We start from the raw sequence: 24912 nt of genomic DNA, 5'->3' as shown, positions 1-24912 counted from the left end.
TTTCTTGAAAATAAAAAAAAAAATTAATAGCTGACGATCTTTTTTTTTTTTTTTTAAATTTTTTAGTGATGGCAAATTTGTAATTGACACTGGGTATAGCCTTGAAGGTCTCTCTTTCGCTAGTCATTCGCAGATCTCTCTCGCCTCCGTCACTGCTCGTCGGTTCTCGTTGCTGCCGCTCTCACCGCTCTCAGGTGCTCGGCTCTCTCACCCACTGTCAACCTTGTCTTGATCGTCCTTGTTTAGGTACTCTTTCTTCCTTTGCCTTTCAACCTTCGTCTTCCTCGCCGTCACCCCTTTTATCTCTCGGGCTCCGATCTTTCTTTGTCATCCCTTTTATTCCTTATCTAGTTTGGTTCGGCGAACAAGTATCTGTCTCGAGTGTGTGTTTGAATTTATTTCTCCTTTATCTGTGTCTGCTTTAAAAATTCATTTTTTTGTGTAGCTTTCATGTCTATTCAAGGTATTTGTATTAAAATTGCCCATTATCATCTATTTTCTTCTATTCGAAAACCAGCACCTGTTTATCTCTCGGAACAAAACAATATGTAATCTCTTTTCATTTTGAATCTCAGACAATTGAAAAAAAAAAACCAGCACCTTCTTTTTCACTTCTCGGTGTGAAGCACCTATTAAGAATTCTGGGTGCGTTTATTTGAGAGATTTAGAATGGAAGCCTCAAACTACTTAGACTGAGATCTCGGTTAAACTATCTTGACTTATAGTCTCACAATTTCAATGATATTATTGTGTGCTCATTGGCCACTTTCTTGACAGCGTTGTCCTTTGTTGCTACTTACTCTTCCTGTGGCTTTGATGCTTGTATTTAATTGGTGATAACTATGGTTAGGAAGTGTTATATCGACTACACTTTATATGATTGGATAATCAGAATGGTTCATAATGATAATTTTCTGCATGAAGAATTTAAAGAATTGAGGAACCATATATATTTGCAGATTGAAGGGAAGGAAACCTTAGAGAAGAAGAGGATCTTGAATCTACCAAAGAATGCTGAGGCTGGTTTCAAAGAGAATTTTGGGAGTGTCACGGGTGGTGCCATCACCGACCCTCCAGGTTCTGCCTCAATTCTCCCTTGAGAAGGTTGTTGATCACTGTGACAAACCACGGAGTACTGGATCCAAGTATGATCCCATGGTTGGTATGGGCATGGTTGGGGCACCAGCTTGTGGGGATGACATGAAACTCCATATTAAGGGTGATGAACAGACCAGAAAGATTGTTGATACTTCCTCCAAGACCTTTGGCTGTGGTTTGGGTGTTGCCTCTTCATCTATGGGTATGTGGTCCTGCGAGTTCCCTTTTATACCTTTCCTTTTATTTTTGTTTGTTGAGATAAAGACAAATTGGGATGAATCTGTGCTTTGGGTTTTTTGCACCAAAATTTGCTTCTCCATTTGTGTATAGGGGCATTGGAATTTGAACAAATTACTTTTCTAAACGTTTTTATCTCTCGGGAGTTTCTCAACATTTTATCTTAATGGAGGTCTGGGGGGCTTTTTTTTTTTTTTACATGCTATTTTTGATTTCCCAGTATGGAAGTTGAGCGAGCATGAGTTAGATTCCTAGAATATGATTGGATTGATGGATTGGGGTTCTTTTCTGTGATTAATGTTTTCAGCTGACTGACTTAGAGAGCACTATGAAATAGTGTGGGAATATTATGTTATTATTGAGAATTATTAGCATTTATTAGGATCTCATTAATTAGGCTTATGTGGGAATATTATGTTATTATTGAGAATTATTAGCATTTATTAGGATCTCATTAATTAGGCTTTATTAGTATTTATTAGCTTTTATCTCTCTTGATGTATATATATAGGATCAGTGTGTACATTAGAATAGCAATGAGACAATACAATTTTTTTTTTCCTCTCTGAAAATTCCACATGGTATCAGAGCATCAGGCTCAAAATTTCAAATTAAATTAGTTCTGGAATGGCTAGAATGGGGCTGCCTGAACAGTACATGACGGCATTTGTGTGGACAATAGTGGAGCGAGTTTTGAATCTCACCGCCACCCTAGACATACTCAGGAGGCTCCGAACGGCGAAACCCAGGGCGGCGGCGGCGAACGGCGGCGCGTGTAGACCACACGCGCCACCCCTGCTCACTGCGTCAGCAAGCTTTCGGCCGCGCGTGGAGGCGCGTGGAGGCTCCGTTCAGGACGTGATCTTCTCGGACGGCAACGACGCACTCTCTCCGGCCAGATCCAGCACAATCCGGTGTATGGGCACATCGTTTTCGAGCCATATCAGGTCGTATGGTGTTGTTAGTGCCTTGTTTTGCTGGGTTTGGAGTTATATTGGGTTGTGGCTTCTGTTTTCAGTCTACCAGAAAGCTTTTCCCTCATTTGAAGTACTAGGGGTGGTGCTGTGGCTACTTTTATGTAGTGTTGTGCATAATTCTAGATCTGCACCCATGGCATTTGTGGCCAAAAAAGGGTCTTTCCTTCAGGCTTTAAAGACGACTCGAAGTGCAGTGGTCTGGATCGTGGATTCCGGGGCATCTGATCATATGACTAATTGTCATCAATTGTTCACCACTTACACCCCATGTGCTGGAAATATTAAAGTGAGAGGCTCCTTAGCACCGGTGGCAGGAAAAGGGAGTATCCGTATATCAGATTCTATTACTTTGGAATCTGTCCTTCACGTGCCAAAACTTGATTGTAATTTACTTTCAATCAGTCAACTGACCAGGCACTCAAATTGTTTTGCTAAATTTCTCCCGTCACATTGTGTGTTTTAGGATCTATCATCTGGTGCGACAATCGGCAATGCCAAAGAATATGAGGGGCTCTACTATTTAGAGGTCGTCACTTGAGTGGATAACCCACCTATTGTTGGTATTTCTGCATCTACCTCTAAAGTTCATGATTTTATGTTATGGCATAAGAGAATGGGTCATCTCAATTTTCATTACCTTCAGCAGTTGTTTCCAACCTTATGTCCGACCTTGAATCATATTGAAATCCAGTGTGAGGTATGTGAACTTGCCAAACACCATCGAACTTCCTTTCCTAGAGCCAAATACACACCTACCAAACCTTTCACAACCATCCACAGTGATTTGTGGGGACCATCTCGCATTTCAAACTGTACTCAAACAAAATGGTTCATCTCCTTCATTGATGACCATACTCGTGTTTGTTGGGTTTACCTTTTGAAAAACAAGTCCGAGGTTGCATCCACATTCATGAGTTTTTTCACCATGATAAAAAACCAATTCAACACTAGCATTCAAGTTTTACACACCGATAATGGCACTGAATACTTCAACCAATCTGAGTAATTTTCTCCAAATGCATGGGATTGTCCATACCAGTACGTGTGCCCATACACCCCAACAAAATGGGGTCGCAGAAAGAAAAAATAGACATATCCTTGAAGTTGCAAGAGCACTCATGTTCACTTGCAACGTGCCAAAGTTTTATTGGGGAGATGCCATTTTAACCGCAACCTATCTCATCAACCGGATGCCCAGTCGAATATTAGCCTTCGAAACTCCTCTCCAAAAATTGCAGAGTGTTTTTCCTACATCCCACATTGAAACCAAACTTCCGCTTCGTGTGTTTGGGTGCACAACCTTTGTTCATATCCACCAAAGCAGTAAACTTGAACCTCGAGCTATCAAGTGTATCTTCCTTGGCTATTCTCCTACTACTCAAAGAGGATATAAATGCTTTGATCCTGTTTCTAAACACATCCTTGTAAGCCTCAATGTTACTTTCCATGAAGAAACTCCTTTTTATTCCAATTCCTCAATTCAGGGGGAGAATATAGGTGAATCTCAGACTTGGGAACTAGAACCTAACGCTGAATATATACTTCTTGAGTCCGTGTCTCCTTTACTAGAACCATCACCCTTACCTTTGTCCAACATCCCACCTTTACCAACCTCTTCTCTTATGCCAAAGTTTGAGGAAAACAAGAAAACAGAGAAAGATGTGGAAAGACCACAAAAGGGGGAGTTGTTAGTTTACACTCAAAAGAAGAAAACAAAAGATAGTGAGCAACTTGTACCTGAGGCACCAAGAGAGTCAAAACCAGAGGTAGTCCCTGAAGCTGACGTACCAAAGATTGATCCATCTAGTAAGCCAGATGACTCAGAACAAAGATGTCAATCTACTGATCTTGATCTACCTATTGCCCTTCGGAAACAACCTCGGTCTTGTACCTTGCATCCGATTCAGAAGCATGTGTCCTACAAGGCTCTCTCTCCTGGTTACCGAGCCTTCATCACTAATTTGGATAAAGTTGTTATTCCTAACAACATCCAAGAAGTATTGGAAATACCAGAATGGAGAAATGTAGTTATGGAGGAAATGAGAGCTTTGGAGAAAAATGAAACATGGGAGATTGTTGAAAGACCTAGAGGTAAGAAACTGGTTAGTTGCAAGTGGGTCTTTACCCCAAAGTATAAGGTTGATAGCACACTTGACAAGTTGAAAGCACGGTTAGTAGTAAGAGGTTTCACCCAGACTTATGGCATAGACTACAAAGAAACGTTTGCACCAGTGGCAAAACTGAACACTATAAGAATCTATTGTCAGTGGCAGCCAACCTTGAATGGCATCTTCATCAACTAGATATCAAAAATGCTTTTCTAAATGGAGAATTGAAGGAAGAAGTCTACATGACTTTACCTCTTGGGTTTGATAGAGGCAGAAATGACAAAGTATGTCGGCTGAAAAAATCACTGTATGGCTTGAAACAGTCACTTAGGGCATGGTTTGACAGATTCTCAAAGGTCCTGAAGTTAGAAGGCTACAAGCAAGGATTGTCAGATCATACGATGTTTGTTAAGGCTGAGGGAGCTAAGAAGTGCATCCTCATTGTGTACGTTGATGATATAATCCTTACAGGAGATCATGTTGATGAAATAGCAAGGATAAAAACTATCCTTAGTAAGGAATTTGAAGTTAAGGATCTTGGGAACTTGAAATATTTTCTTGGGATGGAAGTTGCTAGGTCAAAACGAGGAATATATGTATCTCAGAGGAAGTATATACTTGATCTTCTCAAGGAAACTGGCATGTTGGGTTGTAAACCTAAGGAAACTCCTATTGTGGTCTCGAAAAAGAAGAGGCCACCTAAGAAAAGCGGCACTGAGGAGTTAAAAGGAGAAGACAACTCTGATAATGAAGTTGAAGAAGAAGAAGACAAGGAGAAAGAAGAAACCATTGATAAAGACAGATATCAGAGACTGGTTGGGAAGCTGATTTATTTATCCCATACGAGGCCAGATATTGCTTTTGCTGTCAGTGTAGTAAGTCAATACATGTGTGATCCAAGGAAGAAACACCTGGAAGCTGTATATAGGATTCTCAGATACCTTAAGGGTTCACCTGGTAAGGGATTGTTATTCAAGAAGCATGATCAAAGGACAATTGAGATTTACACCGATGCAGACTGGGGAGGGACTTATGGAGACAGGAGATCCACCTCTGGCTATTGTTCATTTGTGTGGGGAAACTTAGTAACCTAGAAAAGTCAAAAGCAAAGAGTTGTATCCAGAAGCAGTGCTGAATCAGAATTGAGAGCATTAGCTCAAGGAATTACAGAAGAACTATGGATAAGAAGGGTCATGGAAGAAATACAAGTCAGAGTTGATCCACCAATGAAATTGTATTGTGATAATAAGGCTGCTATAAGCATGGCATTGAATCCTGTACAGCATGAGAGATCTAAACATGTTGAAGTGGATAGACATTTTATCAGAGAGAAAGTAGAAGGAGGTATTGTATGTCTGACATACCTACCTACAAAGTTACAAGCTGCGGATGTACTAACCAAGGGACTACCCAAGCCTGCATTTGAGAGTTGTATAAGCAAGTTGGACATGATTAGCATTTATGATCCAACTTGAGGGGGAGTGTGGGAATATTATGTTATTATTGAGAATTATTAGCATTTATTAGGATCTCATTAATTAGGCTTATGTGGGAATATTATGTTATTATTGAGAATTATTAGCATTTATTAGGATCTCATTAATTAGGCTTTATTAGTATTTATTAGCTTTTATCTCTCTTGATGTATATATATAGGATCAGTGTGTACATTAGAATAGCAATGAGACAATACAATTTTTTTTTCCTCTCTGAAAATTCCACAAATAGTAATACTGTATTACACTGAACATGCACATAGAATTATCAATCCATTTTGATGAGTTTTGTTTAGGACAGTCCTTTCTTCTCTTGTCTTTTCATTCTCGATCCTTTTGTCTAGCTTGATTGTGTAAAGTTGTAGTTGATCCTGTATATCTAATTGTTTTAGATTGTTAACATCATAGGCAGTTCATGAACTGGCACTGATTTAGATAATAGGATTTTAGCATATGGAGGAGTAATGTGCAGGGATGATGACCTTCATTGCGTTAAATGAAAATTCAATAGCTGTTAAATTTGTATTATGCGCTTTTTGGTGTGATAGTTTGCTCATAGGTACTTTGTCCTCGTTAAATGTGTTGTTAACATTTTTATCTTTCACTTTTCAGCTCTTGGATGGGTAAAAGGAAAGCAAATGGGGGGAGTTTCATCCATCAAGTACATGTAAGTATCCTTAACTCTAGGGAGCATATAATACAAATGTATGTTATTCTCCTAAGTGACTTACATTTGTCTTTAGCATGATATAAGTTAGGGTGGTGATTGACATTTGAAAGATGTATATTATATTAATATGATTTACTTGATGGTTATGACCATATATTAATTTACTTCTCCACTTTCCGGGAACAATAATAGTCTGTTTGTTACAAATACTAAAGCAGTGCCAACCTGTATATTTATAAATTGGGCAAGCAGGGTGTCATGAACTCAAAATGCATAAACACATCGATTGACAGAAAATTCCTCATCCAAACAATAGTTTCAAGAATTGATAAAAGGGAAATTTCAAAACTGCAATAATGTAGAAATAAGGGAACATAAAGGGAAAGGTAGCTACAGAATTGCAGAAAGAAGGAGAGAATCCATTGTCACAGTGACAACAGCCAGAGGAAAGGAAGAGAACAGCAGAGAGAGAGAGAGAGAGAGAGAGAGAGAGAGAGAGGGTCTTCACAATAATTTTCACACCCTTTTTGGTAAAATTTTCTTCCTTCTCATGTAGTCCTTCCTTTTCTCACCTTTAGAAGACTTTGGGCATAGTTCATTCCCTGTCCATGCAACCTCCTGGCCCATCCCCCTTAAGCCTTGTACCATGACACAGGGTATGCATTATTTTTTATGCCTGGACATGTCAACCTTTATCCATGCTGGAGCCCTTGCTTGAGTTGAAGAAGAGATAAACATATATTCTATTGAAGATGATTTTTTTTCAATCAATATAAATGGCTTAGTTGCTAATAGAACACAATGGCATTGTGCAATTTATGTAGCTGACCTCACCTAGTGGGATAAGACTTGTTGCTATTGTTGTATAAATTGTTAAATGTGGAAGGAAACAAGACAGCTCATGTACAAGATAAAATTTTGGGTAAATTGCATTGCATTAGATTCTAATTTGACTCAAGGGCCGGTGAAATACCCCTTCAACTTTAAAAGCTGACAACCAGCTCCTAGTCTTGCAAATTTGTGCAACATGGTACATCCATTAGGTTATTTTTGTAATTCTCCTTCAACTTTAAAAGTTGACAATCACTACTTCGGTGCTTCCCCAATCTTGGTAATGCACTAAGCTGCTGTATTATATTTCCCATTCAATGTTTGATGCCTTTGTGGTCATTGTTGCTCGATGCACTCTAAACAAGACATCTAAACATCAAACTGGTGGAAGTAGTGCCACAGATCCTGTATTGGGATTACTTTTTGTACCTGAACAAAACATTTTGTTACCATCTGTGGAGTGAAAGTCTACTAGTTGTCAAACACAATCCCCCCTTCCTCCTGGGAATATATATACAATCCCTCTCTTTGGAAACATAGGAAGAAAGGAAACAAATGAGCTGTAGCTCTTAGTTAACAGTGAATTAATTATCCTAGCTCAGAAAAGGGTGGCCATATCTATGTTACATCAGTTGCACTTCTGAAAAATGGAATAACAATTTATTAAATATTTTCTCCCATTGTTGGCAAAAAATGGGGGTCTCCCTTTTATGAGTTGATGAGATGCAATTAATTTATTGTTTACTTTTACTCATTTACATTATTGCTTTCTTTTTTCCCAAGAAAGAGGGAATGTGCTAGTCTGCTACTGAACTTCTACTCCAAGGCTGGGATTTGGAAGCTTTAGCCTTCTAGTTGTGTAGAAGAGTTACTTGCTTCCCAATGGATATGCCGTCGCATTACTCTGAGTCTGACTAGCTAAAATCTACACTGAGCTGCTTCTAGAGCTTAATTGAGTAAATTGTGATAAATTTGATGGGAGAATTGGATTATTATTTTCTCTTTTGAATTGGAAATGCTCTGATACATTTAAAAGGATGAGGGCATTCATTTATAGACCAAATGCTAAAGAAAATTTACATTTGTGTCCCTAGAGCCTAGGAATAAGGTGTGACTGAGAGTACAATAATGCCTTCTGAGGTCTACCTACATGTTGATATGGTTGAAGGAGATGAAGAGAGAAGAAGAGAGAAACAGAATAAAACAGAGGAGAAATAGGAAGAAAGATGAGAGACGAGAGAGGAAAAGAACAGAAAATACGGAGAACTGAACTATATTTCTGTATTTTCTATTTAACATAACATCTGAATCACACTTAGGATCCCTCATATAGGCGCCTCCATCCCTTTATTCTAACAGGACCTAACTAACGAACCTCCCAACTAACTAAACTATTTATTCTTTATTTTTTCTTTACATATCAATACCCTCCCCTCAAAAACCCTTGACCTCAAGGGTCAGAGATAGGAAAGTCTGGAGACTGCTTCTGAAACTTAAACTGGGACATCCAAGTTGCTTCTTTATTGGGCAAGCTTCTCCACTAAACCAATGTTCTTGTGATAATGTGCTGTGCTTCCATCCAACTCTTTTATTTAATATTTTCTGTACCACCCCTATCACCTTGTATAGCCCAACATTAGTAATCCAATTTTGAAGCTCCTTTAAGACTATTAAAGGAAATTGACACAGCTTTTGCTTGTGAAAATGTCACCTGTATGACAGCTGGGGTTTTGACTGTTTGTCCTGAAAATTACCCGAGCATGTGAACCCAAATGAAAACCCATGTTTGCAGCACTTTTGATGACAGTAAAGAGGCATATTTTGGGCTCTATGCTCAGCTGCTTTATCTGGGTTCAACTTTTTTGTGGGAGAAACAAAGGAAGTATGACCAGTTTCCAAATAAAAAGAATGAATTTCAGGGGAAAGGACGTTTTTATCCTCAACATGTTGGGACTCACCACCACCAGATGTGTTTTGTGGTCTTGTCTACCTGTCTGAACCCAACAAAGCATTCCGAAACCCATCACGAAAATTAAGACTCCCTCTGGACGTTTTTGTGTGTCTCCTGCTCTTTGAAGATTGAAGTCATGCACTTGTGCAATGCTCCAAGTTTCTTGCAATGATTGAGGCTTCAAGATATCATCTTGAGCAGCAAGGTCCTTGTCTAATCCTGCTACATATGTCTTCAAGGCTTCCACATAGTGCTGTTTGCCCATCTTCGTTTGCACAAAAGATTGATGCTATTGGAATGCCTCCTTGTGTAGGTGAATACTTGCCACAGTAACCTGAGAATCTGGTGTGTCATTCAAGTGAAAATAATGTTCGCACTCCAAAAGCCACCCAAGAAAATGTTAGGAACTAAAGATGATAAGGAAAGCAAATAAATCTATTGAATAAATTAGAGCAAAATCTCACTCTAACAAATATTTAATAGCCAGAGTAGGAGAATTTCCAAGGGAAATAGTATTTTATTTTCTGAATGTCTAGCTATGATAGAAGCTAGTCCATTTATAATGCAGGAATTACAGCAAAATAATGAATAAATAATAAAAAAATATTCCAACATATCTGGGATAATAACTGACTCAAACAAACTAAACATGATCAAAAGTTGATCCACTTATTTAGCCAACTAAACTGAAAATGAATTAATTAAATTAAAATCAACTTAATTCTGCATAATTGACTCTAACTTCCTCCCCTTTCTTCTCTGATAAGTTAATAATGGACATTGACATTGATGCAGCGTGCTATCAGTATCCCTCTCTTGAAAAATAGACTTGTCCTCAAGTTGAAAAGTGGGAAATTGAATGGTTATTAAATCATAGTCTTCCTAGCTTGCATCTTCCAGTGGACGGTTATCCCATTGAATTAAAATTTCCAGAATACCTCTTGGTGTCCAGCGGTGATTCAGTACCTTTAAGGGAGTAAGGAGGAGCTCCAGATTTGCAGAAAGAGGTAAAGGTGCTGGTGGTGAAGATGGTTGCTGCCCATGAGCAGGCCGAAGTAGGGAAACATGAAAAATAGGGTGCACCTTAGACTCAGGAGGCAAGTCAAACTCATAAGCAACTGTTCCAATGCACCTCACAACTATATAAGGTCCAAAAAATCAGGAGGACAATTTTTCATTCTTATGTCTAGCTAAGGACTTTTGGCGATAAGGTTGAAGACGTAGAAAAACTGCATCCCCTGGTTGAAATTGAAGGTCCCGCCTATGCTGATCTGCTTGTGCTTTCATCCTATCTTGTGCTTTCTTTAAGTTATCATGTAGTACTTTGAGCATGGTGTCACGTAGCTCCAGTTGCTCCTCTAAATCTGCAACTAATGTTTCTCCCTTAACATAAGGGCAAAAAGGAGGAGGATCACGCCCATAAACCAATTTAAATGGAGTAGTGTTTGCTGAGGAGTGAAAGCTGGTGTTAAATGAGAATTCAGCCCAGCAGAGAAATTTACTTCATAATTTAGGTTGCTCATGAGCAAAGCATCGTAAGTAGGTATCCAAATAGTGATTTACTACTTTGGTTTGACCATCGGATTGTGGGTGATAAGCTGTATTCATGTTTAAGCGTGTATGGCTCAAGCGGAAAGGTTCTTGCCAAAAAGCACCTAGAAAAATGGAGTCACGATCTGAAACAATTGACCGAGGAATACCATGCAACCGTACAATCTCTTGACAAAATAAACTAGCCATAGTTTTTGCAGAATAAGGATGTGACAAAGCAATGGAATGGCTGTATTTACTGAGCCGATCAACCACCACCAAGTTAACATCAAAACCTCTAGACTTTGGGAGCCCTGTGATAAAGTCAAGAGATATGTCCTCCTAAATTTGCTTCGGAATAGGGAGCGGGTTAAGGAGTCCAGTAGGAGCAAGAGTTTCATATTTATGTTGTTGACAAATTAAACATCTTTGTACAAAATGTTTAACATCTGTTTTCATACCATGCCAATGCACACTTGATCCTAATCACTTCATGGTTTTTAGGAACCCTCCATGACCACCCATTGGAGTCGCATGTGCTTCTTCCAAAAATTTAGCTCATAATTGAGAATCATTTCGAACCACAAGTTGTCCCTTGAAATATAATATGCCTTCCACCAAGCTTTGATCTGGGTGAGATTGTGGATTTGTTTGTAATGCATCCACAATAGCTTTGGTTTCAGGGTCTGTCATTAATGCTGTAGGGAGTTGCTGGAAGGCATCTGCTAAAGGGATGACAATCTGGAAAAAATCAGCATGTTGAGGCCTTTGTGATAGTGAATCAGCTGCTGTATTGTCCTTTCCTGCTTTGTAAATGATGGTAAAATTGAAAGGAAGAAGCTTGAGCATCATTCGCTGCTGGGAATTGGTGAGGGTGTGCTGTTCCAATAGGTATTTAAGGCTGCAGTGATCAGTTTGGACATAGAAATGATGACCAAGTAGGTAGTGGCGCCCTTTTTGAATTGCAAGCACTAGAGCCAACAGCTCCTTGTCATATGTGGACTTATACCTATTGGAAAAAGAGAATCCCTTGCTGAAATAAGATATTGGATGTCTTTCTTGAACTAGGACAGCACTAATACCCTCCATTGAAGCATCACACTGAATGGTGAAAGGAAGATGAAAGTTTGGTAGTTGCAACACTGGTGTGGTGGTCATTACTAATTTTAATGCCTCAAAAGCTTTTTGTGCCTGTTCAGACCAATAAAAAGAATTTTTCTTAGTTAGTTCAGTCAAGGGTCTAGCGATAATACCATAGTTTTTGACAAAACACCTGTAATAACCAGTGAGCCCTAGGAACCCACTGAGTTCTTTTACAGATTTGGGGGTGGGCTATTGCACCACTGCAGTTATTTTCTCAGAATCCACTTCAACCCCTTGGGCAGAAACCATATGGCCCAAGTAGCTAATTTGAGTTTGGCCCAACGAGCATTTTTTTTGCGTTGGCAAAGAAGGATTGCGTCTGTAGAATTTGAAATACTGCGGTCAGATGTTGTAAATGCTGTTGTGGGGAAGCACTGTACACTAAGAGGTCATCAAAAAATACCAACACAAATTTCTGTAAATAAGGCCTGAATAAGTCATTCAAAATAGATTGGAAGGTAGCTGGTGCATTAGTTAAACCAAATGGCATAACTAAAAATTTATAGTGGCCTGAGTGAGTGCGAAAAGCTGTTTTGTGTACATCCTCCGGTAGAACTTGGATTTGATGATATTCGGACCGTAAATCAATTTTTGAAAAGTAGATAGTCCCATGCAACTCATCTAAGAGTTCATCAATATTGGAAATGGGGTACTTACCTAGTATGGTGATTTGATTAAGACGCCTATAGTCAATGTAGAGGCACCACGAACCATCCTTTTTACCAACCAGTAGCACAGGACTGGCAAAAGGACTGGTGCTAGGTCGTATGAATCCACATTGTAGCAAGCTCTTGATTTGAGCTTCAATCTCATCCTTCTGGTAATGAGGGTAATGATATGGTCGTAGATTAGGAGGTGTAGCATTTGGGAATAGCTTGATGGTATGGTAATGATCTCGAGGTGGTGGCAGGCACCTTGGCTCAGAAAAGACATTCGCAAAATCATGAAAAATTCTGTCAATATTCAAGTGTCCTGATGCGTCCTTCTCATTTGATTCTTGAGTAAGAAGCATGCTATGGAAATGGACAGAAACATCATTGTTGGTAGGTAGGCCTTGTAGCTTATATTTCTTCCCATTTAGAAAAAAAATCATAAACATTTTGTTCCAGTTAGCTTGCACAGTGTTTAGTGATGCCAACCATTTAATATCTAGTACCAAATCAGAACCACCCAAGGAGAGAGGGTAGAAATCTTGCTGAATAGTTAAATCAAAAATTGTTACCTCAACCTTTGGGCAAACCTGATGGCATTTCACTCTACTACCATTACCAATTCGAACTCCAAAAGTTGGAACCGTCCGCACAGGGAGTTGCAATTCGGATACCACTGCGTTTGAAATGAAATTGTGTGTGGAGCCGCTATCAACTAAAATCAGGACAGTACAACCTTTGAGCGTGCCTTGAAGTTTCATTGTGGCTGACGAATGCTGTCCTAGAATTGCATTAAATGAGATTTCGGCCTCCTCTAGCTCCATTTCTGTCTTGGCTCCCTCGTGCAGGGGAGGTAGAATTTCTTCACCTTCTCTAGAGATTTCCAGCAAAGAAAAAGAAGCATTGCAGAGATGCTTAGGTCGGAAAATAGCCCCACACTGGAAGCACAGACCCTTATCTTGTTGGTTTTGACGTTCTGCATCTTTAGGAGAGATTCTCGCGGCTGTTGAAGAGTTTTTAGGAGTGATTGAGGCTGAAGCTGGTCGGGAGGGATATGCTGGCGAAGTTAGTGAAGGGGAGTCTCTGGAATCGTGAAAATCACGTGTAAATTGGGACTGATTTGGGCAATTTTGAGAGTATGAGGAATTGGCCCACGCGAATTTTGAGCCTTTTTCTCAAATTCCAGGGCCAAACTTGTAGCTTTAAACACTGTTCTAGGTTTCTGAATGCATACATGAGCTTTTAATTCTTCCTTGAGGCCACCTAGAAAAATACCTAAGGGCAGTGCTCTGGCCAGTTGTGAACTCATGCTACCTGCCTAGCAAATTCTTGACGGTATTCTTGTACTGATCCAGTTTGCTTGATGGTTGCAAGGTGCTCATCCGGATTTTGATATTCAGGAGGCCCATAGTGCTCTTGTAATGTCCTGACCAACTCATCCTAGTACAACAAGGTGTGTTCTGAATTTACCCATGAGAATAAATCCAAAGCATCTTCTAGACTCATTGAAGCAACATCAACTTTCGAATCTTCTGGTGTTTGATAATACCAAAAAAATTTTCAGCCTTCAAATCCATCCTCGGGGATCTCCTCCACTAAATTTTGGAAATTCAATTTTTGTATAGGGTGGACGTGGGCCCCTTCGATCATAGTCATCTTCACTATCATCTTCCCAATGTGAGCGCCTATGGTGACTCTCCATGGTTCGCTTGCCTCTACTCGTTGCAGAAGCCTCAAGGGCCTCTATCTTCTCTTTCAATAAATCAAGTGTCTCTAATTTGGAAGCAATTGCTGATAATGGGTCTTCTGAAAATGGATTGACTATAGATTCATTGCGTGGGGGATTATTGGATGAAGTGGCGTTGGGATCGATGGTTTCATTGCCGGAGCATGTGGTCACCATGTTGATCGAATGTGGCTCGGATACCAAATTGTTAAGAACTAAAGATGATAAGGGAAGCAAATAAATCTATTAAATAAATTAGAGCAAGAATCTTACTCTAAAAATGTTTAATAGCCAGAGTAGGAGAATCTCCAAGGAAAATAGTATTTTATTTTTTGAATGTCTAGCTATGATAGAAGCTAGTTCATTTATAATGCAGGAATTACAGCAAAATAATAAATAAATAATAAGAAAATATCCCAACATATTTGGGATAATAACTGGCTCAAAGAGAAATTGACTCAAACAAACTAAACATGATCAAAAGTTGATCCACTTATTTAGCCAACTAAACTGAAAATGAATGAATTAAATTAAAATCAACTTAATTTTGCATAACTGACTCTAACTTCCTCCCCTTTCTTCTTTGATAAGTTAATAGTGGACATTGACGTTGACGTAGCATGCTATCAGAAAATCATCTTTGCTAGAAGCTTGGAAATTCTGGTCTGAGTTCATGGATGCTGCCTCTCATTGGAAGATGCCCCTCCACCATTGTGGGATTCATTAAAACATCTGACAAGTTAGCTATTTGGGCAGTGAGGGCTTGGAGTTGTTTCTCCAAGGCGCAAAGTCTTGCATCATTCCGATTTGTCATCTTCTTGATTGCAGCTTGGGAACGCGTTTGTGGCATATAAGGGTGAGGAAAGACTGGCTCTGGATACCACTGATATGGCTGAAGGAGATGAAGAGAGAAATAGAATAAAACAGAGGAGAAATAAGAAGAAAGATGAGAGACGACAGAGAAAAAGAATAGAAAATAGGGAAAACTGAACTATATTTCTGTATTTTTTATTTGATATAACATCTGAATCACAATCCCTTGCTCCTTCACCCCTTTATTCTAACAGAACGTAACTAACTAAGCCCCCAACTGACTAAACTATTTATTCTTTATATACCACATATACCCAAGAAAATAATGAAGCGCTCTTCTAATGAAATGAAATGAAAACGGAAGTTGTTGAAGTAGAGATTGGTGTACTATGAAAGATGATATTTAATCTGTATGAATGGTTAACTAAGGAAGGAAACCTGACTACTAACATACAAAATGTTTTGATCTGTGTGTTTAAAGTTGGTAGTGTGCTAATGTTCTATACAATATATATTTTGGTTTTCATCTTTTCCTGGACACTGACCGCCCTACTTCCTGCTTATTAATCTTTTCTGTTTGATTACCTTGCTTAATTAGTATTTAATAACATTAGGTTAAAATATACAAGACTCCTATGAATTTAGAGGCAGTTGTACAGAACTTTCTTCATCTTTAAAAGTTTAAAATTAACCTTACTGATTATTCTTTTTTTTTCCCCACCACAGACTCCTCGGTTGTTATTTCTTAGTCATTTTATTAACAGAAATTGTTATGTCATTTTCAAAAAAGACATGTAATAACTTATGTGATGTCGTATGTCAGTTAATAATAACTCTATAAAAATTTTATCCATATTTTTTCTGTTTATTGATATGATTTTTCCTCAAGTTGCGTTAAAAGTAATTAAAATATTTTTTCTTGTCAAGTGCCGTGTGTATCTCATTAGTTTGATATGGCAAATTTTGTTCATAAGATAACAGTTATTAATTGTAGGGGGCTTTATTCATAAAATAACAACATTAAAGTTCAGGGGAGTTTTTGTAGATTTTAGCTATAATATTATTCGTGCAAAACTATTTAAATCATCTGCTTGTCAGTTTTGGACCCTTTTGGGTGACGGTCAAGCTTTCATGGTTCTTGGTTCTGGTCTCTGCTTTCTTGAGTTTTTGAAATGAAATGACTCAAATAGTTGATAACGGATATCCTGCAGAGAAATTAGAAGGCATCTGTCATTTCGTCCATTTAAGCTTCACAACAGCATGTTTTCTGAGGACGCCATTAAAGCAGGTCTTAAAGGCTATGATGCTAAGCGAGCCTTGGCAACCACCACTGAGGCAACATCTGGAGAGAAGGCCGCCACTGCTGCTCCAGTCACGACTCCGATGAAAAATACACTTAGGCCGATATCTCCCCATCTTTCTATTTATAAGCCACAGTCCTCTTCCATGTCTTCAATTTTTAACAGAATCTCTGGGGCTTCCCTAACGGCCATGGTCTTGGGTTTTTATCTTCTTTGTCTGAAAATGCCTTTGATTTGCTTCACCTTTTCTGAATTCTACCAGTTTTTCCATTTCTCATCAAACTTCAGCCTAGTCTGTGCTCAGATTGCTGCCGTTGCCATGTTCTATCATCTGTATGAGGGGATTAAGAGATTATTGCATTAACGCCGTGGTGATGATGATGATGAAAACATGCCATTTTTATGGTTTTGTAACGTCAGGTTTCAGATCAGTGAGTTGATGATCAGTTGAGCTTCTTAACTGCTCAGACAGTATCTTCTATGTAAAGAATGTAATAACGTGACAGTGCTTATTTGGTTTTGTAATAAAGATTTCTTTGCATCGGAGAGACTCTTCTACGTAATGAATGTAATAACGTAACAGTGCTTATTTCGTTTCAATAATGCATCAGCCAATGCACTAGCCTTTTTTATATAACAATAACCAACAGCTTTATTTCATTAGCTGAAATTAGTTACATAAATTGCACGTTGTTATCATGTTTTACCATTAACCAAATTTTTTAATATGTTCTTAATTAAAATTTCGCTTTTAATAATTTCATTGATATTTCTTTTTACATGATTTAAGATTATATGTTCTATCCATATTGTGCCTGAACGGCTTCCATTATATATGTATGCATGTTCCAGCATTTTTTACGATGTTAACCAAATAAATCAGCTAAATTGAATGTGAATCTTAGATATGAAAAAAAGTATGTTCTCACCGTCCGCTTGATTGGTAATTGTAATAAATAGACTATATAAACGAATAAAGTACAAGATATTAAACAAAATGTAACATGATTGGATGGATGGAACAATTGCTTTTCAACAATTGTCTAATGATTTCTTAAACTATATTTCATATGAAAAAAAAAACCCCCTCTAAAATGCTTCACTTGCGGAAAGTTATATGTAATCATAATTTATTCCAAGCACAACCATTGTTAAAATCACTTGAATGTAGTAATGCATTCATGAGATGCATGGGTTCTTTATATATATATATATATATATATATATTATCAAATAAATTAAATGTGAATCTCATGAAATGTAATATCTATTTTCGTAATTCTTTTTATTTGTAATAGTAGTACACTAAATAAACAAATAAACTACAGGATATTAGACCACATGTTACATGTTAATTAGATAGATGGAACAATAGCCTTTGAAATTTCAACAAATGCATCCTTTAAAATTTATTTCATCAAAGATATCCTCCAAAATGCTTTACATGGTGAAAAATATTTGCAATCACAAAATATTTAAGCAGTACCACAAATAAAACCTTTGTTAAGATCACTTGAGGCAACATAGAAAGCAGCATGAATCAATCTTGTCATGACCGTAGTTGATACATTCGAAAAGATATTTAGTTCATTTTCGTCATATCTAGTCCTTCATAGGGCATTATATTTCAACAATAAACAATAATTATATGAAACCATATATATATATATATATATATTTATTACTTATAGGTGTCTTTCTATTAAAGATAATTTTGTTTGAAATATGATCATATACTAAATATGGATACCTCTTTCAGTGAGAATTCAAATATTAGTTCATTATATAAAAAACTTATCACTTTTGCTAGACTTAATTCTCATTGATTATAAAATCATGTACCTATTCATGTCAATCCTCTTTATCCCCTCTATCACCCTATGGACTTTCATTTTTCTATTACCCTCATTTCTCTATCACTCTGCAGTCTTATTTAGGTCATTTTGTTCTTTATCAAGTATCAACTCATTCCATTCCAATTCAGCGTCGGATCCAGGAGTACTTTATGGGGGGCCAAATTTTCTTCTTCTACTTATGGGGGTAAGACTTAGCTGCAAAATTTTTGTAACTAATTTCTAAAGGATTACCTCAAATAATTTTAAGGAGATAAATTTTTCACTTTACTTCTCCTTTGATTGCATTTTATACATTTAGTATTTTTAAATGTTGATTGAGAGAAAATTTAATTACATTTATTTAATTATTGGGCAATCTCTCATTACAAGTCAGCTTCTTTTTTATTACAAAAAGACTAACCTTCACTCTATATGGTTGACAGTAGGGCTGTGCAAAAGTCTTTCGGTTTTGTTTGACCCAGTTTGATTTGAGATGATCTAGTTCTGTTTGATTTGTATAAACACTGGTCCTTCAGAATCAAAAAGATTAAAAAACCAAACTATTTCTTCAAGTTGGATTGGATAGGAGACTAGGCATCTAGACCACTTAGTCTAGTCTGGTACTATTTATTTATTTAATATAATTATAATCAATTTATTCTTGACAAATGCTTCAAGTGTAATTGACACTAAGAAGATGATTGTATGAATATTTGTTGAGTTTTTTTTTAAATTGTTGTTGAAGTTTGTTGAGTGTTGTTTTTGTTGAAATTATAAATTTAAATCATTTGGATTATAACAGAAATATTTTTTCTTATTATTAGAAATAATTATGAATTTATTATTATTGTAAGTGTTTTTTTATTATTTTAATTGAGTTTATTAGGTTGAAATAGATTATTGTCTCCTATAAAGGAGAAAAGGAAAAAAGAAAAAGCTAACTGAATACTGGACTAACAGGACTAGTCTCCCAATTCTATAGACCAAGTTCTATCCTGTTAATCTTTGGGTTATTATTAGACAAAACAGGACTACGGGTTGCCTAACCCAGTCCTTTTTATAAAAGAGACCAGACTTTGGGTTAGGTCGAAGTCTAGTGCCGTCCAATCCTTTATACAGCCTTAGTTAACGGTATAGACTGATTGGAATTGACTTGTTTCATTTTCATCAAGATAAAAGCTGCAACTCAAGTTTATAAAATTAAATCTGAAACTATCTTTTCAAATCCAAATTTAGCTAAATAATCCAAGTGAAAGAACAACAAATTCTAACCTAAGCAATTCTCTTCAAGATTGTCTTCCACTTTTAAGTTATACAGCCAGAGAGATTTGCCAATTGAATCAAACATTAATGCAATGTTGATAGGTGAAAAATATTTTTTGAAAAGGAAAAGACAAACATCTACCTCATTATTTTAGGTAATGTTTGGATTGGTAGATTTAAATTTAGATTCTATATTTAAAATCTTTCATTTAATTTTTTTTATTTGTATTATGGTTATCAAATTCAAGAGTCAACCGAGTTTGCATTTTTAGAGAGCAATAACGAGCTCAATTAAAACTAAACTCGATGGGAGCTCCAACTCACATAGACACGTATTCAACTCGCTCAAACTCGATCAATTGAAACGGACGACTTTGCGTGTTAATGGCGAGTTAGAAACCGGCAAAGTCTTACCTTCTTTTTTTTTTTTTTGGGATTTATAGATTTCCCACTGTGTAGATGTAGTAGGCTAGTAATTAGAAATATTTTAGTATATAATAAACAATATATTTAAATTGTTTTCTTAGTCAAATCAATGTAAGTGTTGTCAAATAAATAGTTTGCAACGCAACTCATGGAATTATGGTCATAAAAAAATTCTATATTAAGGAGGATTCGTTATCATTTTTTTTTTATGAATAAGTGAAACTTAAATTGTACTAATTTTTTGTTTACTCTCAAATATATATTAATTTTCAATAATTTTACTTTCTAATAAGAAATTTGAAATTAAAATATATTGGAATCAAAATACCATAATTAATTTTTTTAAGTGATTGGATATATGTGTGTTTGTATACTCTCTCCATTAAAAAATGTAAGATATTTTTTGAGGAATTAGATGTTCAAGAATATAAGATATTTTTAGTCTTTCGAGGTGTGATCATTATCTTTTTTTCAAAAGTGCTCCTTTTGATAAATGACTTTATATTTATTATTGTAGGGTATTTAATAGGGGTAAATATAAAAAGATAGGATTAGTTTAAAAGTAGGTAATTACTTTATTAGAAAGTGAGATTTAGTTGAAAATGTTTTACATTTTTAAACAAAGGGAGTATTAATATTCGTGTTCACCTTATGACATGAAGGTTAACAAATTAGATATTTTCATAATAATTTGTCAACCATAGTAAACTCTTGTGATTTTATGTTATGAGTCCACATCTTTTATATGAGTTTATTTAAACTCACAAGTTTGACAACCTTAATGTGTATAGTGTAATTTTAAAAGAAATTAAAATTTAAAGTGAAAATAGAAAATTAAGAATGAGAAGTTTATTTGTATTTTTAATCAACAAAAGATGAAAGAAGATGCAAGAATAATTGAGCCACTAACCAAAAAAGTGAAATAATAATAATAAAAGATTTAAAGTAACTAAAATTTTAAATAACTATGATATTAAGATTAAAATTATAATAAAAATATATTTAAATTTAAATATCACTCTATAATTTTTTTATAATAATTTTGTACTTTTTTTTGGTGAATATTATTCTGTACTTGGACGCAAGGTTGATTTTTTATTTGAAAATATGGCATTCGACAAATATTTTCTAGCCAAAAAAATGACATTCAACAAATAATAATGATAATTAATCAGGAGAAATGGTGAAAATGATCAAGTTGAAAGAGAAATTGTGCTCAAGGACCAAGTTGAAATCAAAAACCAAATTAAATATTTTATTCATTAAACAATCTAAGCAAATCATTAAAATGCTCCTCTGTTTAAACCAACGAAATTGAAAAAAAAAAAAAGCTGCCTGTTTAACACGTGCACCTTAAGCTAGGTCCTTGTACCTTAAGTCATATCCCTTGCACCCAAGCTAAAAGCCTTATACCTTAAGTCATAACATGTGCGTAGAAGTCTTGCACCCCAAGCCAGAAGCATGCATCCTAAGCTAGAGGCTTTGCACCCAAGCCAGAACACCATAGCCAGAAGCCTTGCACCTAAGCTATATCTCTTACACCCAAGCTAGAAGCCTTACACCTTAAGCCAAAAGTCTTGCACCCAAGCTAGAGGCCTTGCACCCAAGCTATAAGCCTTGCAGCTAAGCCAAATTCCTTGCACCTTAAGCTAGAAGCCTTCCATGTAACATCCTAAATTTTAATGCCTAAATTACTAAGGAACTAATTGAGTTTATTGTAGTAATTGAGTGATATGATGTAGTGTGTGGTCAGAGAGGTCTAATATTGGATTCAGTTGTGTTTTAAGTTTTAGTTATAGGGTTGGAGTGAAGTTGGGCCACTCGGGCATTGAAAAGAGGAGAAAACACAAAGAAAATTTCTCTGTGCCATATGCCACAGCATGCAGCACATCCGCCATGGTGCACAAATGACTACTAAAATAGGAGGGCCTTTCTGTGCCATGTGCAGTAGCGCCTACTACGTGCACCACGATGCATGACTCATTTTTTACGCACTTAAGTCATGAAAAAAAATTTGAAGAAAAATGAAGAAAACGAAGAGAAAACGAGAAGCTATGGTAGGGTTCACATTTGGACAGTATTGGGAGTTATTTGGAGTTAGTAATAATATAAGGTAAGTACCATATACCCTATTCTGCTATTCTCTTCTATTTTCATGAAGTTTTTGGTTGGGGTTCAAGTTGGAATGATGATTCTCAATCTTTATAGGATATGGGTCCGAACCTATTAACTAAAATGGAGTTAATAAGAGTTGTTTAGAGTATTTAAACCTAGTAATAATATTTTTAAAGGTTGTTGGTTGGAGAGCTCCATAAATATCTAAAAATAGCATTAACGAGGGTTGTTGGAAGGGTTGTAATGTCATTAATGAAGGTTTAATGGCTCATTTATAATATTAGGAGCTAAAGATAGTTAAAAAACCTAATGGGTAGGCCCAAACATGAACAATGTGGGCTTTGAATAATACAGAAGTGAAAGTATGAGAGTGAAAATGTGTGTTCAACAATGTTGATGAGTTGAGGATTTAACTAATTGTAGATTGAGCAATTGAGTACCATTATGGCTTGGAAAATCAATCTTGGAAGCTAGAATAATGAAGGGTAAACCTTTGACCTCTTAAAAGTTTGAGGTAACTTAGGGAACCCCACTTTGGGTAGTTGTTTATTAATTATTTTTTGATCTACAATGTGCATGTTTGCATGTGTGGTCAAATTTATGAATGGGAAATCATGCCTTAAACCTTGATGATTGAGTAGATTATTATTCATGCACACTTATGTTGTCTTGACATGTAAATTTAAAATCCAAAGTAATTTTCAATACTATGAATACATGTGTATATTGAAATGATAAGTGTGATGAATGTGTGATATAGAATGAATATGTTATGGATTGAAAATAATGGATGTATGTGATATATGTGAGAATGAAATTTGATGCTCACTTTGGTAGCTCATGGTTATGAGCCTAATGTGTTAATTTTGATAATGAAATTGTGAATAAGGTGTGAGCATTATACATGGCATGGTCAGTGGGCGAGAGTTTGCTTAAGGAGAGGAGGAGATAAAAACCTATATGGTATTTTTAGCTGCCTTCCAGTGCATGAGGGTATGGTCTTGTCCCATAGTTTATCGAGGGATTGTCTCATAGTTTATCGAGGGATCAGAACCTAGCTATCTTCACCAATTTATCAAGGGGATTAGCTTATGGTATACGACACTTTAGAGATTTGAGAATGGGGGAAGCTATGGTTTGAGAGTGAGCACTATAATCTTTGGCCAAGTCACACCTTACAATTAGTGAACTTGGGTAGTTTAGTCACATGAATGGAGCTCCATTTAGTGTTATAGCCCACAATTTCAATCGAAGGAAATAAAAAATGTATAAGGATGGTTTGGTCATGCCTATATGAATATATGAGGTGTCACATGAATAAATTATGGTAAGTTAGGTTGATGTATTGGGTTATGGTCACATGTCTGAATGTCTTATGATAATGTACCTTATGTTTAAGATGAAAATGAGTTAATATGAGAAACGACAAGATGTGAATTATGCATTAAGTCATGTTTTGTGAAAATCCATTTCATACTTATGTGTTTATTTTAATTGATATACAACTACATAGGGTAGGCTAACCTTGGTTACTGAGTGGCTAGACTCACCCCTCTTCTTTAACATTTTATAAGTTCTATCTCGGGTACATTGAGGGAGAAAGTTCTAGAGGCCTAGGAATCCATGTATTGCTAGCATATGTGTAACATCCTAAAACTTCAAATCTGAAAAAATGGATTAATTAAGGGATAAATTAGTTAAAAATATGTTTAATTTAATTAATTATGTTTTTGGGTGGCTAATTAGATTTTTAGGTCATATTTGGCTCTAAATTGAGATAGGATGAAAGTCGAAACAAGTCAGGAGGCATCAGGGGGAGCAAAATCAAGTTGTTGCTTGTTGCGTCATGAGCCGCAGCTTGTGTGGTGTGTGCTGTGGTGCACGGCACAGCAGACAACTTAAATTTTTAAGAATCATCAAAAATTGACAGATTTTGGGGTGGAAAACCTAGAGCACGAAGGGGAAAACTTTGGGCACTGCTAGGGCATCAATTTGGAAGGATTTTGAAGATCATTTGAGTTTTCAAACTCTTGGATAAGTTTTCTACCCTTCTCCTCTACCTTTTCATCTTATTTTCCATAGGATTTGGAAGAGTGAGAATTTGGTCTAATTGGATTAAGCCATGAGTCAATGTTTTAAAGGTTTCTATTGACTCTAAAGGTTTAATTTAGGTTTATTGATCTTGGTTATGTGGTAATAGGAAGCTACTTTCTTGTTTGGTGAATTTTGGATCAAGCCCTTACTTGATCATAGGGTGTTGAAGTGTGATAAGTTGAGATATTAAGTTTTATGTTGTGATAGAGTTAGAAAGAGACTTGAAGGGATGATGTGAACAAATTCAAATCTTGACAAGTCTATTTGTTGAGAATTTGAGTGAGAAGTGGGAGAATTAGGAGGTTATTATTAGTCAATGGTGCTTGTGTTAATTGAAAATTAACATATAGTACTTGTTAATGTAGATTGTGGTGTGGGAAGACTTACCTTAGCACAAGAAAAAACTTAGTACCACGGCTAACCCTTTTAATAATAAAAGGATTGAGGTAACTAGATAATTTGCATTGTTTATTACCTTGTATAAGTTATTCTCAAGTTTCTTTTCTATGAATTGTTGAGTATATATGTATAAATTCCTTAAAGGTTAACTATTTTAGAAAATGAGTGGAGTATTGCTTTGTGAAATTCTATATTTTTAAAGTAAATGGTAAGATTTTATTATATTTGTTTAGAAAGTTTTTTATGTAT

At 36.3% G+C, this 24912-nt stretch overlaps 1 protein-coding gene across 1 annotated transcript; it reads left to right on the top strand.

The window, feature by feature from the left end:
* Nucleotides 1-105: 105 nt before the first annotated feature.
* LOC129320172 (iron-sulfur cluster assembly protein 1-like) lies at nt 106-17174 on the top strand. Its single transcript, XM_054965424.1, has 4 exons — nt 106-246; nt 960-1300; nt 6529-6583; nt 16442-17174. Exons 2-4 carry the CDS (start codon nt 1012-1014, stop codon nt 16893-16895), a joined length of 798 nt encoding a protein of 265 aa, XP_054821399.1. The 5' UTR covers nt 106-246; nt 960-1011; the 3' UTR covers nt 16896-17174.
* Nucleotides 17175-24912: the final 7738 nt, after the last annotated feature.

Source organism: Prosopis cineraria, unplaced genomic scaffold, assembly GCF_029017545.1.
Source record: "Prosopis cineraria cultivar Desert tree isolate PC_DT_omini unplaced genomic scaffold, ASM2901754v1 PC9, whole genome shotgun sequence".
NCBI classification, from domain to species: domain Eukaryota; kingdom Viridiplantae; phylum Streptophyta; class Magnoliopsida; order Fabales; family Fabaceae; genus Prosopis; species Prosopis cineraria.
Note: the sequence above shows the minus strand (reverse complement) of the source record. Positions and strands in the feature narration are given on the sequence as shown.